This window comes from Pogoniulus pusillus, chromosome 26 (genome assembly GCF_015220805.1).
Source record: "Pogoniulus pusillus isolate bPogPus1 chromosome 26, bPogPus1.pri, whole genome shotgun sequence".
Taxonomy (NCBI): Eukaryota; Metazoa; Chordata; class Aves; order Piciformes; family Lybiidae; genus Pogoniulus; species Pogoniulus pusillus.
The window spans coordinates 13389448-13407744 of NC_087289.1; the positions used below are offsets into that span (position 1 = coordinate 13389448).

Sequence of the window (18297 nt, forward strand, 5' to 3'; positions counted from 1 at the left end):
ATACTCACCCCCCACACCCACAGTGTGGTTTGCAGGATGAGGAAGATAAATCTTCTACATGGTTTTATCTTTCTCTGCTTGCCTACATAGAGATATTTATTGTTGTTATGGAAAAAAACCCAAATCAACAAACCCAAAAGGAAAGTGTTGTTATTACTAGTGGAGGGAAAAGAAAAAAAGAAGAATTATGGGGAAAATGAATGAACTCTGAAGTTCTATAACATTTCTGTGTTAGAACAAATGCTTTCTTATCAGCTCTGCAATTATGCCTGTGGGAAACAGCATAGCTCTGAGGGTTATTGCAAAGTGAGGGATGAAGGATGGCCTGTCCTCTTCAGTAAGTCTTTGGCAGTGCCCCTGTCTTGGACTGTGCTGCTGTAACCTGGCCCTAGGGAGGAGGAATCCGTATTCCTTTGCACTACTTTGATTTCATATTGTCAGATAATGAGGGAAAATAGAGTTGTTCAGGGGGAGTTTATCTCCTGTGTATGTATAATATATTTTGGGACCAAGTCAATTAGGGACTAGGCTGACAAAATTGCAAGATACCTTAACAGCACTCAGAATTGATTGTTCTGTATCATCCCTCTGGTTTTGTTGTTGTTTGTGTGCCATCAGTTGAACTTTTTATTCCCCAATAAAGACAAAAGCTAAAAAGCAAAGCTATAACCTGGGATAGATATATCTACCTTTGAATAGAACATAAACCTAGAAGTTACCTTCTTACATGCTGTGACAGAGCTTCCCAAACTGGTTGCCGAACTCTCTGTGCTGCTGCCTTGGTGCTCTGGGTTATCATGCATCAGTGGAGGTTCAGAGTTGCTGAAGAACAAAAAAGAAACAAAGCCCCAAAAACCTTTCCAGTGACTCAGCTACACACAGATAACTCCAATGACACCAAAATACATAGAATCATATCATAGAATCAACCAGGTTGGAAGAGACCTCCAAGATCATCCAGTCCAACCTAGCACCCAGCCCTAACCAATCAACCAGACCATGGCACTAAGTGCCTCATCCAGGCTTTTCTTCAACACCTCCAGGGACAGTGACTCCACCACCTCCCTGGGCAGCCCATTCCAATGCCAATCACTCTCTCTGTGAAGAACTTCTTCCTAACATCCAGCCTAGACCTACCCTGGCACAACTTGAGACTGTGTCCCCTTGTTCTATTGCTGGTTGCCTGGGAGAAGAGGCCACCCCCCACCTGGCTACAATGCCCCTTCAGGTAGTTGTAGACAGTAATAAGATCACCCCTGAGCCTCCTCTTCTCCAGGCTAAACAGGCCCAGCTCCCTCAACCTCTCCTCATAGGATTTGTGCTCCAGGCCCCTCACCAGCTTTGTTGCCCTTCTCTGGACATGTTCCACAGTTTAGTAAAGAGATGTAACTTAACTTTGATTACAAGCAGCTATCCACACTCCCCTTGCTGCCATTATTGGCCTATTTATTGCCTTCGTTTCCCCTTTTTTTCCTGAGTTACATACCTTGGAGATAGAATAGCAGAGCACTATCTTTTGAAGGCCAAAGCATAGCATATAGCAGCCTATAACTGTGTCCACCTGTCTTGTGGACTTGTGAAAAATGGTAGTTTTAATGGGTTTTGTTTAGTGTTTTATGTTTTAATGAGCAGGCAGCTTGGAGAAGCACATGAAACCTTTGCTGCATTAATTCAGCTTGGCAAACAGAAGAAATGCCTGCTGCATTTCCACCTGCCTGGATAAAGAGGCAAAGGGGTAGTGATCAAAATGTAAACACCAGGAGTGCCTGAATTCTGTTATCTAGATGGAAAACCTGTGGGTTTAGAGCAAGGGTAAACCATGCATATACTCTGTGAGTCAGTGCTACAACGGACTTGTATTTTACCATGGGACTACGTGGATGTGAAAAACACAAACCCATTACAAACAAGCTCCCCCAGCCAAGTTATTTGCATCTACAGCTAGTACCACCCCTCACACCTCTCCAGAAATGTACTGGGGAAGAAGCAACCTGCACCATCAGCTTCTGCCTCCCAATTTGGGTCTCTAGAGTGCTTTTCATCTATTGCAAGGCACGGATTAGATGTGGAACACACTGTGATAGAGCACGACAAGCACGCAGGTTACCATGGCTTAACCAATAATCTTTCATCAGTTTCAAGGGGATAAGAGACCATGTCCAATTTCCTGGTATGCTCAATTAAAAACTAAGATGTCACCTTCACTGCAGATTAAGCTACTATGTGAAAAGCAGGTTACTGTCCTGCTTTGCCCAAATCTACAGTCAAACACCAAGAAGATTCCCTTCAAAAGACTCAGCTATGTCTATCTCATCTGATACTGCTTAGGAGCAGTTAGGAATATATCTGCTCCCACTGACAAGTAGCTTTGTCAATAAGAATTCTGCTGATGCTTATGGTGTGTGCTTTTTAAAAGTATCTTTATATGATGGAATTAGAAAGCTGAATGAAAATATAAACTGAATTTAATACCTATTAATTGCTTCATGAGCAACTTCATGAATTGCATTGAAGGACTAAATAGAGATGTCCCTGTAAAAAAAGTCTTTCCTGAAATAGTTTTCAGGTATTGCAATAGGCTGCCATGGGAGGTAGTGAAGCCACCATTCCTGAAGGTGTTCAAGAAACATGTGAACATGGCACTTTGGGACATGGTTTAATGGCCATGGTCATCTTAGGTTGATGATTGGACTCAATGATCTTGCAGGTCTTTTCCAACTGCATCAATTCTATGACTCTATGTGACAGCAGTCAGTTAAGTGACCTAGAATCATAGAATCAGTGAGGGTTGGAAGGGACCACAAGAATCAGCTAGTTCCAAACCCCCTGCCATGGGCAGGGACACCTCACCCTAGAGCAGGCTGCCCACAGCCTCAGCCAGCCTGGCCTTAAACACCTCCAGCCATGGGGCCTCAACCACCTCCCTGGGCAACCCATTCCAGCCTCTCACCACTCTCATTCTGAAAAACTTCCTCCTCATGTCCAGCCTGAATCTCCCCACCTCCAGCTTTGCTCCATTTCCCCCAGTCCTGTCACTCCCTGACAGCCTAAAAAGTCCCTAAAAAGCTTTTTTTGTAGGCTCCCTTCAGATACTGAAAGGCCACAAGAAGGTCACCTGGGAGCCTCTTCTTCTCCTGACTGAACAGCTCCAACTCTTTCAGTCTGTGCTCACAGCAGAGCTGCTCCAGCCCTCTGAGCATCCTCCTGGCCCTTCTCTGGACACACTCCAGCATCTCCACATCCCTCTTGGAATGGGGGCTCCAGAACTGGATGCAGTACTCCAGGTGGGGTCTCACCAGAGCAGAGTAGAGGGGGAGAATCACCTCCCTGGCCCTCCTGGCCACAGTTCTGCTAATGCAGCCCAGGCTCTCCTTGGCTCTCCAGGCTGCAAGTGCACACTGCTGGCTCCTGTTGAGCCTCTCATCCACCAGCACCCCCAGGTCCCTCTCCTCAGGATTGCTCTCCAGGCACTCATTGCCCAGCCTGGATTTGTGCTTGGGATTGCCCTGACCCAGGTGCAGGACCTTGCACTTGGTCTTGTAGAACCTCCTGAGACTGGCTTGTGCCCACCTCTGCAGCCTGTCCAGGTCCCTCTGGATGGCATCCCTTCCAAGCAAGATCTCACTTGGAACGTGTAATACCATTTAAGCCTCTGTAAAACACCAGCACTACTTGTACCTAGAAGGGAGATTGTCTGTTTACTCCATTGCTCAGATGCCACAGTTACAGAGTAACAGCTCTGGGCGGTGATTTCACTGGCGTTTCAAAACGCACAGTAGCATTTTATAGGCTTATGCTGAGTTCCTTACTGCTAGCAGGGACTTCGAACATATGAAGTCATCCTGGTTTTACCCTTTCATTACAAACAGGAACCTCATATTCAGAGAGTCAAATGCCCTGCAAGTGAAGTTCTCTCCTTGCTACACTGCTGTTTAGATGCAGCTTCTGTACCAGGTACCGCTCAGCACTCCCAGCAGATGCCATCACTGCCACTTTCCGTAAGCTGCATCACTTCTGCAATCCAACAGTAAAGAACCAATAAAGTCTGACCTGCAACTTGAAGCACAAATCTCACTATTCTCTCTTGCTCTTCGTCCAGCCAAGGACTGAGTTTGCCACAACTTTGCCCTGCAGGAAGCTGATACACTGCTAACAACTACTTGCTCTCCCTTACAGTGTGTGCAGTGAACTTACTGATGCATGAAGTGCTGCTGAGTCTGAAAGCAACAAAGCTGTGCGTGTGGCCACTAACCAGAGGCCTTTTTGGACCTCAATTAAACAGTACAAATAGGACAGTACACAAACACAGATGAGGAGCCATATTCTGGAGTATCAGCACTGCAACTCAGCACAATGCAATGCCAGTGACATAACTCCAGACTCCCACTCTTTGCAAACAGGTTCGTGCAGTCAGGGCTCACAGTCACCCCAAAGTGGGATAATATCAACAAAGTAATGCTAAGTTATGAAACCTCCATTCAGAAACAGCCTTTTCCTCCACGAGTTTCAGGTGTGCAATGTCTAAAACTAGTATAGAGAAACACATATACCACACCTTGGTCACTCCTGATGGTCAGCTACATGCACACCTCCAGGCATAATGTGCAGTAGATATTCTGCTGTACATACTAACCACAGGAAAACTAAGCACCTAGCTGAGCTTCTTCAGGTTGGGCATTCCATGTCACAAACCTGTGTCTTCCATAACTCAAGGATGTTCTGCCAGCCAGATGAAACCTTCAGATTCTTGGGTCTTTCTTTCAACACAGAACATGACTTTAGCCTTTCAACATCTCTTTGATCTCTCAGATCAAAGTTTCCTCTTTCTTTATCCTGCGGGCTCCCTTTCTAAGCATTAATTTTCAACACGTATGTGATTTCTTAAGAGACTCTCCCCAGGCCATACAGCTCTGCCAGGGTCCCTCTCTGTAGCAAAGCCAGTGAGATAAACCTACTTCTCATTAACTACCCAGGAAGAAAGGTACTCTGTCTTTGAGGAGCTGCCTGCTCTCATTAGTTCCTCAACAGCAGGAAGTTTAAAGAACCTGCTGCAGAGATGTAGCCTTCTCATCCTGGAATGCCAGCTCTGCCTTGACGTACTGCACTGGTTACTTCACATTAGGAGTTTACACAAAGCATTAGTCTTTCAAGGCACCTGGCACAGACCAGAGCCTTCTGGCAACAAGACAAAGCAAGCTGTTGAAGGTTTCAGGTCCTAATTCTCACCTTATCTTGGCTCTCCTTGTTTATTACGTGATGGAGAATGCTCATCTGACTGAGAGCTGAAGGCCAGAGGCATAATGAGGTATTTCTGTTAAAAGAAGGCTCATTTGGGGATTTTTCTTTTGGTGTGAGAGATCCTGATTTACAATTCAGCTTTTGAAATTGAAGCTGGGAACCTGCCCCTGTGGCCTAGTGTTCAGAACTACACCATGTTCCCTTTAATATTTCCATTAACAGAGGGAGTCCACAGTCACTTATCTGTCACCAGATGCAGTCTTAGTGATTCACGAAGTATGACTGAGGCTTTTTTTTTTCCCCTGCAAAGTGAAATGCTCTCACCAAGAATGCAAACAAAATTCTTGGAAACCAGAGGACTGTAGTAAATAGCTATTAGGTTGATGGCACTATGAGATAACAATACACACTTTATTACTCACAGAGATGCAAACTAATTGCTTCTCTTTTCCTGCACTCTGAATAATTCAAAAATACTGACCTTGATGACTCAGGACTCCATCAAAAAAAACACAGCTGCTCCTAAAAATAATGATCTCCTTTGCAGATGTGGCAGATGGTGCTATATCAGCTAGAAGAGGTAATTCAAAGAATTCCCCAGGTTATCACTACAGAAAATTAATCTTGGGAAACAATATCAGAAACTTCAATTTCCTACCATCTTGAACAAGCAGAACCAGCTTTCAAACTCTTGTTTTCAATGATCATCCCTAAGGAGCAATTTCAATAACTAACAAGTGACTGCTATGTATATGTTTAAAACAATCCTGTTATAGCCTACTCCTTTTGATCTTCTCATAATCTCCACATGAAGGAGAAAAGGAAATTTCCTTTCCCTAATCTCCACCTTTTGAACACACAGAACATGCTCATCTCTGAAAAAGGCAATCTCCATGAACCCAAACTGAAGAAACACAGAGAGGTTTCTCGGTGCAATTAACTCCAGGCTGGATTCAGCTGCATTCCTATTATTTTGCTAGGATTTGTACTGAACACCATGAACAACAATGAAAGGAAGAAATCTCATTTTGGACTGGAAATACGAAACAAGTGAAAGGATGGCAAAATAATTGAGGATGTTCTTAACTTCACACTCTCAAATCAATCTGAAAGCTACTCAGAAGCTAAGAAAAGCAGCTGCCTTAATCCAGACATTGAGCAAGAAGCAGTTTTGGAAAGCATGCAGCATTCAAACAGCATCCCTGAGCTTCAAAGCCTTTTTGAAGTGGACAGACTAGTCACAATCTTCCCTCAGGGGACCTTTCAGATTTCACAGTTTTAAAACTTACCTTACATGTAAACAGGTCAGCAAAGTCTCTAGCAGTAAAATCTTTACAGGCAAAAGTGACAAAGTTACTATTTTGATCCACAAGATTGGTTTTTAGTCAGTCTGGACCCTGTGTATACTTCAATCAGAGCACAGATGGTTAGTCAAACAGACTCTCTATAAATACCTCAAACAAATGTCTTTCTGAGTTTGTTATGGGTTTGGAATCCATGTGCAGAATATAATCACTGGCGTTATCAGGGTCTAAGCTGCCCATCCTGTGGCAGATCACACAGTAAAATTGCCTCTTCCTTGCAGGAGCCCTCTATTTTGTTCCATAATTTTAAAAAGGCAAGCAAATCTAGAAGCCCCTGCACCCATCAGCAATGATAAGCAGTGCTACAGACTGGGGACTGAGTGGCTGGAAAGCAGCCAGGAGGAAAGGGACCTGGGGGTACTGAAAGATAGTAGCTGAAGATGGGCCAGCAGTGTGCCCAGGTGGCCAAGAGAGCCAATGGCATCCTGGCCTGGATCAGGAACAGTGTGGCCAGCAGGACAAGGGAGGTTATTCTGCCCCTGTACTCAGCACTGCTCAGGCCACACCTTGAGTGCTGTGTCCAGTTCTGGGCCCCTCAATTCAAGAGAGATGTTGAGATACTGGAAGGTGTCCAGAGGAGGGTGACAAAGCTGATGAGGGGCCTGGAACACAGCCCTGTGAGGAGAGGCTGAGGGAGCTGGGGGTGTGCAGCCTGCAGAAGAGGAGGCTCAGGGCAGACCTCATTGCTGTCTACAACTACCTGAAGGAAGGTTGTAGCCAGGTGGGGGTGGTCTCTTCTGCCAGGCAACCAGCAACAGAACAAGGGGACACAGTCTGCAGTTGTGCCAGGGGAAGTATAGGCTGGATGTTAGGAGGAAGTTGTTGGCAGAGAGAGTGATTGGCATTGGAATGGGCTGCCCAGGGAGGTGGTGGAGGCACCATCCCTGGAGGTGTTGAAGCAAAGCCTGGCTGAGGCACTTAGTGCCATGGTCTAGTTGACTGGCTAGGGCTGAGTGCTAGGTTGGCCTGGATGATCTTGGAGGTCTCTTCCAACCTGGTTGATTCTATGATTCTATGATTCTATGATAAGCCTTCTTTCAAATCAGGAGTGAAACACATTGCAACAGAACAAATGTAAACCGAACTGACTAAATTCTAAGGATCTACTCAGACTGATTCCTCCCTCCCTTTACTGACTGATCGAAGTCTTAAAGGGAAATAAACAAGGGTGTATGTAGAAGGATATAAACTGAGAATCATAAAATAGTTTAGGTTGGAAGGGACCTTAAAGATCACCTAGTTCCAACCACCACACCATGGGCAGGGACACCTCCCACTAGACCAGGTTGCTCAAGGCCTTCTCCAACCTAGCCTCAAATACCTCCAGGGAGGGAGCACCTAAGGCTTGGAGGGGTTTTATTTAAAGAAGCCTCATGTCAACAGCTAAGGACCAGACAAGGTCTGATGTGGAGGAACAACTGAGCTTGTGATGGAGGTGCAGACCCTTGAATTCAGGGAGGGATAAAGGACTGCACCTCACAGAAATCATAAAGTCATAGGCTTGTTTTGGTTGGAAAAGACTTCTCAGATCATTGAGCCCAACCATCTACCTAAGACCACTGTAGCCATTACACCATGTCCCGAAGTGCTATGTGCACACATTTCTTGAACACCTCCAGGGATGGTGACTCTACTACCTTCCTGGGCAGCCTCTTCCAATGCCTGACCACTATTTCATAATGATTTTTTTTCCCTAATATCCAACCTGAACCTCCCTTGGTGCAATTTCAAGCCATTTCCTCTCATTCTATCACCTGATACTAGGGCTGGACTGAAAGAGTGGCAAGGCTACTTTTCTGCCCTAGGAGGAGCCCATAACTTACTCTGCTGTGCCAGCCAGGTGGGAAGCAAAGGCACTGCTAAGAATTTGACTACAGGAAAGAGAAATCTCATTTAAAGAAGGATCTCCCAAACTCATTAATCTGCATGTACATAACTTCAGTGGGCAGTGCTGATCAAGAAGGTAATTTTAGAGAGATATGGTCTGAATTCACTCTATCCAGGCACAGATACTACAGAAACAACAGAGTAAGGCAGTTTCATTTCCTCTGCAGCAAAGCAACAGGCTTGCTACTCTTTAAACCCACCAAGGCAGCAAGAAGCAATACAAACCCACCCACAAAAATTGCTATGTTCACTTGGCCTAGGTAGGTATACTGTGTAATGGCACATGTCCTTGTGCTGCAGAAAGGGGGACAAAGAAAACATCTTCCTCTACAACAAGAATGTTCATGACTATGTATTTATCAAGAAACTTCAATTCTTACTGCAGTTTTGATGGCAATGCCTACTATTCTTAATATAGCTTTTTGTTGTTAGTGCAGCACATGATGGTATCTGATCTTCCTTCTTCTAGAGATAATGGAAAAACACACATTGTGACACAGTTGGAATCCAGTGGAGTTTGGTCCAAATTAAATACAGAGCAAATGTGCAAGCAGCTCCTGAGATTTCACCTAGAAATAGAGATTGTCAGCAGTTTCCAATATTAGGTGAAAGATGTTGCCTTTCATGCCATAAACCACTGGGTGGTTTTTAAAAGGCTATTTTATGTGTTTCTTGTATCTAACAAATCATTGTGTTCCCTGACTGCTCTTCCCATCCTTCTGCTAGGCACAAACTCTCACATGGGTATTGCAGGAAAGCCATTGAAACCTGACACAGGAATAAAGCAGTGATCTGGTGTGGAGGATGTTAATCTTGGCTTAACTAGTTGGGTATTTTTTTGGGATCTTGTTTCTATTGTATAGCTAAAATTCACAGTCAAGTTTCTCTGGAGCCCCCATTACAAGAGAGATGTGGAGATGCTGGAGTGTGTCCAGAGAAGGGCCACAAGGATGCTCAGAGGGCTGCAGCAGCTCTGCTGTGAGGACAGACTGAAAGAGTTGGGGCTGTGCAGGCTGGAGAAGAGGAGGCTCCCAGGTGACCTTCTTGTGGCCTTCCAGCATCTGAAGGGGGGCTACGAACAAGCTGGGGAGGGACTTTTTAGGCTGGCAGGGAGTGACAAGACTGGAGCAAAGCTGGAGATAGGTAGGTTCAGACTGGATGTGAAGAGGAAGTTGTTCATCATGAGAGTGGTGAGAGCCTGAAATGGATTGCCCAGGGAGGTGGCTGAGGTCAGACTGGATGAGGCTGTGGGCAGCTTGATGTAGGGTAGGATGTCCTTGCCCATGGCAGAGAGGCTGGAACTAGCTGATCCTTGTGGTCCTTTCCAACCCTGACTGATTCTATGATTCTGTGATTCTCAACCAGCTTTTGCCATCAACCTGTGCAGTGCATTTCTGATTCTGAGCATTAGAGCAACAAGAGTCCAATACTGACAGAACAGGTCTCAAAGCCTGCAGTCGGTTTCAGTGTCTGACAACCTTTCTTAAAGATTTCCTTTGAAAAATTTCACATCTACCCTGTAAAAGCTTTTTCATTAGCTCAAGACAGAAATTAAGTATTCCTAAAAGGAGATGCTTTTAAGTTGAAAGTAAATGTGTGTGTCTCACGACTTTGTTGGAACAGAAAATCTATGTAGCTAATCAAACCTCGCTGTTCTAATGCTTCGCTTCTGAGATTGATTACAAACCAAACAGGCTGTAGAACTCTAATTGAAATGTGGTAAGTACTCAGGATAAGGTGTGTGCTAGGAAGGTGAACACTGCTTTCATGCTTTGAATTATGTCTTTCTAATGTTCAGCACTTTCTTTAGCGTTTTGTACCGGCCCTGCTCAGGAACAATACAGCTGCCTTTGGAAACCTGAGTCCCCAGACACTGTCCAGAGAACGTGTCCAGAGAAGGGCAACAAAGCTGGTGAAGGGCCTGGAGCACAAACCCTATGAGGAGAGGCTGAGGGAACTGGGGTTGTTTAGCCTGGAGAAGAGGAGGCTCAGGGGTGACCTCATTGCTGTCTACAACTACCTGAAGGGAGGTTGTGGCCAGGTGGGGTTGGGCTCTTCTGCCAGGCAAGCAGCAACAGAACAAGGGAACACAGTCTCAAGTTGTGCTGGGGGAGGTCTAGGCTGCATGTTAGGAGGAAGTTCTTGCCACACAGAGTGATTGGCATTGGAATGGGCTGCCCAGGGAGGTGGTGGAGTCACCATCTCTGAAGGTGTTGAAGCAAAGCCTGGATGAGGCACTTAGACCCATGGTCTGGTTGACTGGCTAGGGCTGGGTGCTAGGTTGGACTGGATGAGGGTGGAGGTCTCTTCCAACCTGGTTGATTCTATGATTCTATGATTCTATGAAGGGAAAAGCTTGGGAATCTCCTATTGCTGCAGAATCACTTTCAGCTGCATTCAAATAGGTAAAGGGCAAAGCTGCCAGTGAAAGGGGACTGGAGATACTGGAAAACCAATCTTTTAAACACAGAATTGGAATTATGGAGCAGCTTGAGGGCTTGGGAAAGAAGTTTGTGTATAAGCAGCTGAGAGTCCAGAAAGTCATGCTGCAAAGTGTTCTTTATTACAAATCATGAGAGCCTGACTTCAGCATGGTGTTCAGTATAACGTTCAATTGACTTCAGCACAGTGTAGTTGAAGATGCAGTTTGCCATAACACAGAAGTTAATGTTCCTGAATAATTAAGGAAATGATAATGAAATATTTATACCAAACGCTTGAAGACTCCCCAGTTACCAGTGAATCACACAAATGAGAAGCAAAGCAAGACAAACTGTTTTTCCCTCTTTTTTGGGGGAGGGGAGGGAGCAATTCTGAGATTCAGGTTGATCAGAGTAGAGGGAGAAAGAGTAGGGTGAGTTATCTTAGCACCTGGAATCCATGTGGCATGCAACTAGCTGGAAACTGGTGATACACCAAGCCTTTAGTAACGCACGGAGAGTGCCGCGGCAGGATCACAAGCACAGAGGATGTTAGGGGTTGGAAGGGACCCAGAGATCATCGAGTCCAACCCCCCTGCCAGAGCAGGACAATGCTATCTAACACAGATCACAGAGGAACACATCCAGACAGGCCTTGAAAGTCTCCTTCTCTCCAGAGAAGGAGACTCCACAACCTCTCTGGGGAGCCTGTGCCAGTGCTCTGGGACCCTTACAGTAAAGAAGTCCCCTCTTGTGTTGAGGCAGAACTTCTTGTGCTGCAGCTTACACCCATTGCTCCTTGTCCTATCCCAGGGAGCAGTGAGCAGAGCCTGTCTCCCACTCCTGGCCAGCCCTCAGGTACTTATATATATTTATCAACTCCCCTCTAAGTCTTGTCTTCTCCATACTAAAAAGCCCCAGGTCCTTCTGCCTCTCCTCATCAGCCATGCCCTCCAGTCTCCTAATCATCCTCACAGCCCTCTGCTGGACCCTCTGCAGCAGATCCCTGTCCCTCTTCAACTGGGGAGCCCAAAACTGAACACAGTATTCAAGATGAGGTCTCATCAGGGCAGAGTAGAGGGGGAGGAGAACCTCCCTTGATCTGCTGGACACACTCTTCCTAATACACCCCAGGATCCCATTGCCCTTCTTGGCCCCAAGGGCACATTGCTGTGCCATGGGTAACTTGTTCTCCACAGGACTGCTTTCCAGCAGATCACCTCCCAGCCTGTACTGTTGGAGTTTGTTATTCCTCCCCAGATGCAGACTCTGCACTTGTCCTTGTTGAATTTCATCTGGCTCCTCTGTGCTCAGCTCTCCAGTCTGTCCAGGTCTCTCTGGAAGGCTGCACAGCCTTCAGCTGGATCAGCTAAGCCTCCCAGCTTGGTGTCATCAGCAAACTTGCTTAGCAGACACTCTGTGCCCTCCTGCACCAACCAGCTATGATAACCTGGGTGGTTGGTATTGTGCTGAAGTAGGAATGGTCAGATTATTTTCATTCTCAACCTTATGCCAGCTTGCACATACTTTGGCAAGCTCCCAAGGACGTTTTGACCTTCTCTTTGGCATAACAGAAGATCTAAGCAGGTATTTTGAACCCATATGGTTAAGTTCCACCCTTCATCCCACCCTGAAGAGAACCAGGACTTTGCTGCTGTGACCAAAGCTGAAAGCTTCGGTAGATATTCTTCAATGAAGAGTCTATCCTCCTTCTTTAGTTCTCAGAAATAAAATCATCCAGTTGGAACATCCTTCCTACAGCTGTAAAAATTGAGGCAATTCATAGTTTACACTCATTTCTCTCCTTGGACAAGCAGCTTCACCAACACAGTTATACATGCAAAAACCAAATGGTCAAAACTCCTCTGTGGAGTTGTGAGGCTGGTTCCTGGCTAAATTCCATTTGGTTATGACAAATATTTTACTTCACCACTAAAGTACTTTGAAAAATCCCTGTTTAGTAAATGCATTAATTCTTCTACTCCCTTCTGGTTTTCAGCAAGCCAAACTGATTTATATTCCTGCTAAATCTGTTTAGGATTAGGATACTCTTAGAACCCAGTATGTTTTTATCTTAACTGATGGTACCAGACAAGTGAAACAATAGTCTAAAAATAAGTGTTTTGATCTAAAATATTCACAACATTTTCCTCTTCTCCTTAATGCAGTATTGTTCCTATGACCATCTGAAGTTCTGTTCATCAACTATCTAGCTGAAATGTCAGGGAACATTCTGAAGTTATTTTCATGCCAAATCCATTCTGTCATTGCTAATTCACAACAAATCCTATTTTTAACACCACTTACACATCTACAGTTCCCCAACAATTATGATTTGCTATTGAGATCCCAAAGGAACACAAATCTTATCAGTTTCCATGTGAAGTTAGTATGTCACTGAATAACAATCTGTGATAAGAGAAAACAAGACCTTAAAAAGCACTCATTCAAAGCATCAAAACTGTGTCTGACATTTACACATCATGCAAACCACAGGTTGATGCAGTTCACATATGCTACTTACTTTCTAAGCACGTGAATAGTGTGACCATTAGATTTCACACATGTCGAGTTTAGGATTGAATGTATTGGCAAGTACAATGTGATCGTTCAACAGGACTCCTTAACAGCCATGCCATTACTTCTGTATTTTCACATCTTCAAGAAACAGTTTGGTTTGGTTTGGTTTGCTCCTAGCTGAGGAGGGACTTAATGTAGCAAAGGTGTGAAGATGCTGGAGCTTTTCATTCCAATATCACAGCGTGCAAATATTTGCCTTTTAAAAGTAAATGAGCTGATCAGAGAATCATAGAATCAACCAGGTTGGAAGAGACCTCCAAGATCATCCAGGCCAAACTAGCACCCAGCCCTAGCCAATCAACCAGACCATGGCACTAAGTGCCTCATCCAGGCTTTGCTTCAACACCTCCAGGGACAGTGACTCCACCACCTCCCTGGGCAGCCCATTCCAATGCCAATCACTCTCTCAGCCAGGAACTTCCTCCTAACATCCAGCCTAGACTTCCTCTGGCACAACTTGAGACTGTGTCCCCTTGTTCTGTTGCTGGTTGCCTGGCAGAAGAGACCAACCCCCCCGGCTACATCATTTTTACTGGATGTCTACAGTGGAAATACACACTTTTCCCTGAGAAGGAAGAGCACTGCCTTGATAATATAGAAGAGGAACAATCTATGAGCACATTGTTGAACTGATCCAATCTCTTTCCTTTTCAAATTGAAATAGCATAGAAATAGCATAAAAGAAATAGCATAAAAGAATCTCACAGAAAAGGGATTCAGACCTAACATAAACACAGTTCCAAAAACTAAGAGACACTTTTTCTTTCTACATTTAATACTCTGAAGAGCTACTGCATGCCACGATCAGGTCCAGGGCTGGTTAAGATGCACTGTGCCTGGCATGTAAAAATCTGGTAATTCTGCAATCTCACAGGGACTATTGAAGGACATCTCAGGTTGTCATTGCTGAGAGAAAATACAAGTCCAATCCTATGGGATATTCTAAGTTCACTGAGCTCTTTCTGAAGTGAAACTACAGTGCCCAGTAAAGATTCTGCCCAGATGAGCACTGTGGTCCTTTTGTCCTGCTGAACATCCAAGGACTGGATGATGATGCTCACTGAACCTATACACTCTGTGATGCAATGCCAACAAGGAAATTAACCTACACACAAAAAAAACCCACACCACCAATCTACCAGTTACACAGCTGCCAATAAGCAACCAGTTCTAGGTAACGTCCCACCACATGGGTGCCTGGTGGTGATGAATGGGAAAGCCACTTACCAAAGCTAAACTACTGCCTGACTTGGAGCATCCTAAACTGGCAGTGACTTGGGCAGTGAGTGGCTGGAGAGCAGCCCTTGGGAGAGGGATTTGGGGTTGCTGGTGGATGAGAAGCTCAACATGAGCCAGCAGTGTGCACTTGCAGCCCAGAAAGCAAACCAGAGCCTGGGCTGCAGCAGGAGAAGTGTGGCCAGCAGGGTGAGGGAGGTGATTCTCCCTCTCTGGCCTGGTGAGACCCCACCTGGATCACTGCATCCAGTTCTGGAGCCCCCATTACAGGAGAGATGTGGAGATGCTGGAGTATGTCCAGAGAAGGGCCAGGAGGATGCTCAGAGGGCTGCAGCAGCTCTGCTGTGAGCACAGACTGAAAGAGTTGGGGCTGTGCAGTCTGGAGAAGTGGAGGCTCCCAGGTGACCTTCTTGTGGCCTTCCAGCATCTGAAGGGGGCCTACAAAAAAGCTGGGGAGGGATTTTTCAGGCTGTCAGGGAGTGCCAGGACTGGGGTGAATGGAGCAAAGCTGGGGGTGGGGAGAGTCAGCCTGGACGTGAGGAGGAACTTGTTGAGCATGAGAGTGGTGAGAGGCTGGAATGGGTTGCCCAGGGAGGTGGTTGAGGCCCCATGGCTGGAGGTGTTTAAGGCCAGGCTGGATGAGGCTGTGGGCAGCCTGCTCTAGGGTGAAGTGTCCCTGCCCATGGCAGGGGGTTGGAACTAGCTGATCCTTGTGGTCCCTTCCAACCCTGACTGATTCTCTGATTCTGTAGACACTGTGCCTCTTTCAGTTTAACTGTGATATAAAGATGTTTTAGTTCAATGAATTCTGCTTTCTCATCAAATCAGGTAATAAATCAAAATTCTTTCAGAAAACAAAACCCTCCCATAACACTTGAAGATGGTTATTGCTTGAAGCCAGGTCAGAACAGTGTGGAGAGCTAGTCCCATTCTCAGAATGACCACTTAGGGTTATACAGGACCTGCTGGACCTGTTTGAATTTCACTAGCTGGGAAATGTGCATTGCAGCATCAGATTCTGTCAGGATTTTTTAAAAGTCCTTTTTCTTTCAGCAGTGAATTAAATTTGATCAAGATGTAGAAAGGAAACTCTCATTTGGTGATTCTGACCCTCTATTCTGCTCTTGTGATACCCCATCTGAAGTACTGTGTCCAGTTCTGTTGCCCCCAACACAAGGATATCAGACTGTTAGAGGGGGTTCAGAAGAGGCAACAAAGATGATCAGAGGGCTGGAGCACCTCTCCTACAGGGCCAGGCTGTGAGAGTAGGGGTGTCCAGCCTGGAGAAGAGAAGGCTCAGGGAGGACCCTATAGCAGCCTTCCAGTACCTGAAGGGGACCTATAAGAAAGCTGGGGAGAGACTTAATACGAGCACTTGTAGTGACAGGACAAGTGGGAATGGCTTTGAGCTGGAAGAGGGAAGGTTTGGACTGGAGATTGGGAAGAAATTCTTTATAGTGAAGGTGGTGAGACACTGGAACAGGTTGCCCAGGGAGGTTGAGGATGCTCCATCCCCAGAGGCATTCAAGGCCAGGTTGGATGACCAACCTGATCTAGCACAAGTTGTCCCTGTCCATGGCATGGGGATTGGAACTTGATGATCTTCAAGGTCCCTTTCAACCCAAACCATTCAATGATTCTATACTGTGATGCCACAAGCTGGAGAAAATCTCTCTCTGATGATGAACCACTGAGTACTCAGTAGGTGTCATGGGCACTGACAGCAGCCAAATATTCAATGATAATCAGGCAAGTCTTCAAGTGAAGAAAATGAATGATGGAAACTAAAGAGATTAATGAAAATAATCCAGGGCTGACAAGACTAAAAACCAAAAAGTCTTAAAATTCAGACTGGGAGCCAAATAAATCCTGCCAATCATGGTATTAATCTGCACATAGCAGATTTGGACTTGTTTTAAAAACAGAGACATTCAGTACAATTTCCTGCAGTTTTCAGTGTAGCAGAGGAAGGGAAGGTGTAGCTACTGTACATGCAGGCTGAAGCACTGTTTAATCACTGATAAGCAGAGAGGGTTAAGAAATTTGGAGGTTTCTGATGCTGAGCTCCTGATGTATGTGAGGTGCCTGCGAGCATGTTTTGTCTGTCTGTGACCTGAGCTGGGGGAAGATGTTTTCTCCTGCCCCTGTCTTGGCAGTCCCAGGCAGGAGCCCACACAACAGGCAGGGAGACAGGGAACTGCTGCTTATCCAGTCAGCTGGTAATTAAAGTTGTTGTTGTGATGGAGAGGTTCAAGTCGTTTTTCTTCCAAGAGAAAACTAAACCTTCCTTTTAGTTTCGTAAGCTTGAGCAGAGAAACTGCAGTTGTATCAAAAGGGATGCTGGTATCTCCTCAGGCAGCTATGCACCAGCACCCCACAGTCACTGCCTTGCATCAGACAGAGGCACAGTGTGTAAAAAAATGGTTTTCTTCCTGCTCTTCACCTGAAAAGGCAAAGGGCAAGGTGGTACACTTAAGGTCTTAGTGTGGGTCTCATTTCTCTATTGTAAGAACCCAACCAATTGTTAAAGACCACAGTTAGAGCTTTCCAGCTATGCTGTGCACCAAAAATATCTTTTGGCTGCTTGAAGAAAAAGTGACAGCTACCAGTTCTCTGCAGCTGCTCCTCTGATCCCCAGGGCAAGCGTTCCCTGCAAGAAGCCACAGCCAGAAGCGGTGGCTTGCCAGTGGCTGCCCAAAGGCCACCGCTTGCTCTATTGTGCTTCGCAGTGGCTGCTGTCACTCAGATCCAGGGTGCCCTCAGGTAGGGCTGTCAAGGCAAGGGGAGGTGCTGAATTACCCTGATTTTATGCCGAACTTGGGCGGTGATTGTAGCGTGTGACAAGAGTCGGCACAGTGGGGAGAGCTGTGGCCTCGGTTTGGGAAGCAGGGTGTAGCTAAGATCAGGTGTGAATAGCCCCCAAAGCAGGCCAACGCCCAGAGGGGTTCTGTGAAGAGCATTCGAAGCACTATTTGATTTGTAACAGTTCAACAGTGCAACCTTTCTTTGGTGAGACTGCGAAGCCAGCTCCTAAATGCTAACACACAACAGCTGCTGTACTTAGTTTCCACACTGAAGCTGCCCATGGTGGGCTTGATGAGCTGAAGTTGTACAAATCCAAATTACCTGTCCCATGGTTTCCCACATATGCTTTCCCTTCTCCCCACCAAAGTCTCCTGATGAAGATAGGAACAGCCTGAATAAATTCCTTGAATTCCTTGCTGTTTTGGTCGGCTTCTTCCCTGAAGCTCTCTGACCCAAAGTATGAAGCTTAGGTAGTTGGTCAGCAGAGAAAGGGCGAGCTTGATTAGCAAATAAGAAGCACCTGTCACATACCAGCTGCAGGAGATTAAAGAAATGAAAAGGAGCCCTCTGGGTATTTGCAGGAGGGAGTCTGACCTGTTCGAGTCATGGAACTTTCTAGGCTGAAGAAAGAAGTGCATAGTCGCAAAAATAAGGTGAGTTTTGGCTTTGCTATGGAACTACACTGTTTGGGGTACAGTATTTTCTGGGTAACAGTGAGGATGGTAGGGCTCTGGTCACTTTGGGTTTACACTGAAGTGAAAAGTCCA

The 18297-nt window shown here is 45.7% G+C and overlaps 1 protein-coding gene and 1 long non-coding RNA gene across 12 annotated transcripts in view; one reads left to right on the plus strand and one right to left on the minus strand.

Moving 5' to 3' along the window:
• SPHKAP (SPHK1 interactor, AKAP domain containing) overlaps nucleotides 1-18297 on the minus strand; it is a 94771-nt gene that overhangs the window by 74456 nt on the left and 2018 nt on the right. For 6 of the 8 annotated variants that reach the window (XR_010307138.1, XM_064165078.1, XM_064165079.1 and 3 more), the window contains exon 2: nucleotides 720-822. Coding sequence is in view for 7 of the 8 variants with exons in the window: in XM_064165078.1 (XP_064021148.1) it covers nucleotides 720-822 (103 nt within the window). In the remaining variant the exon portion in view is untranslated. The remainder of the gene's footprint in view (nucleotides 1-719; nucleotides 823-18297) is intronic. The other 2 variants (XM_064165082.1, XM_064165081.1) reach the window with 1 other exon arrangement.
• The window catches only part of LOC135186907 (uncharacterized), a 90306-nt gene continuing 90118 nt past the window's right edge, over nucleotides 18110-18297 (plus strand). For all 4 annotated transcript variants that reach the window (XR_010307139.1, XR_010307141.1, XR_010307142.1 and 1 more), the window contains exon 1: nucleotides 18110-18183. This is a non-coding gene — a long non-coding RNA (uncharacterized LOC135186907). The remainder of the gene's footprint in view (nucleotides 18184-18297) is intronic.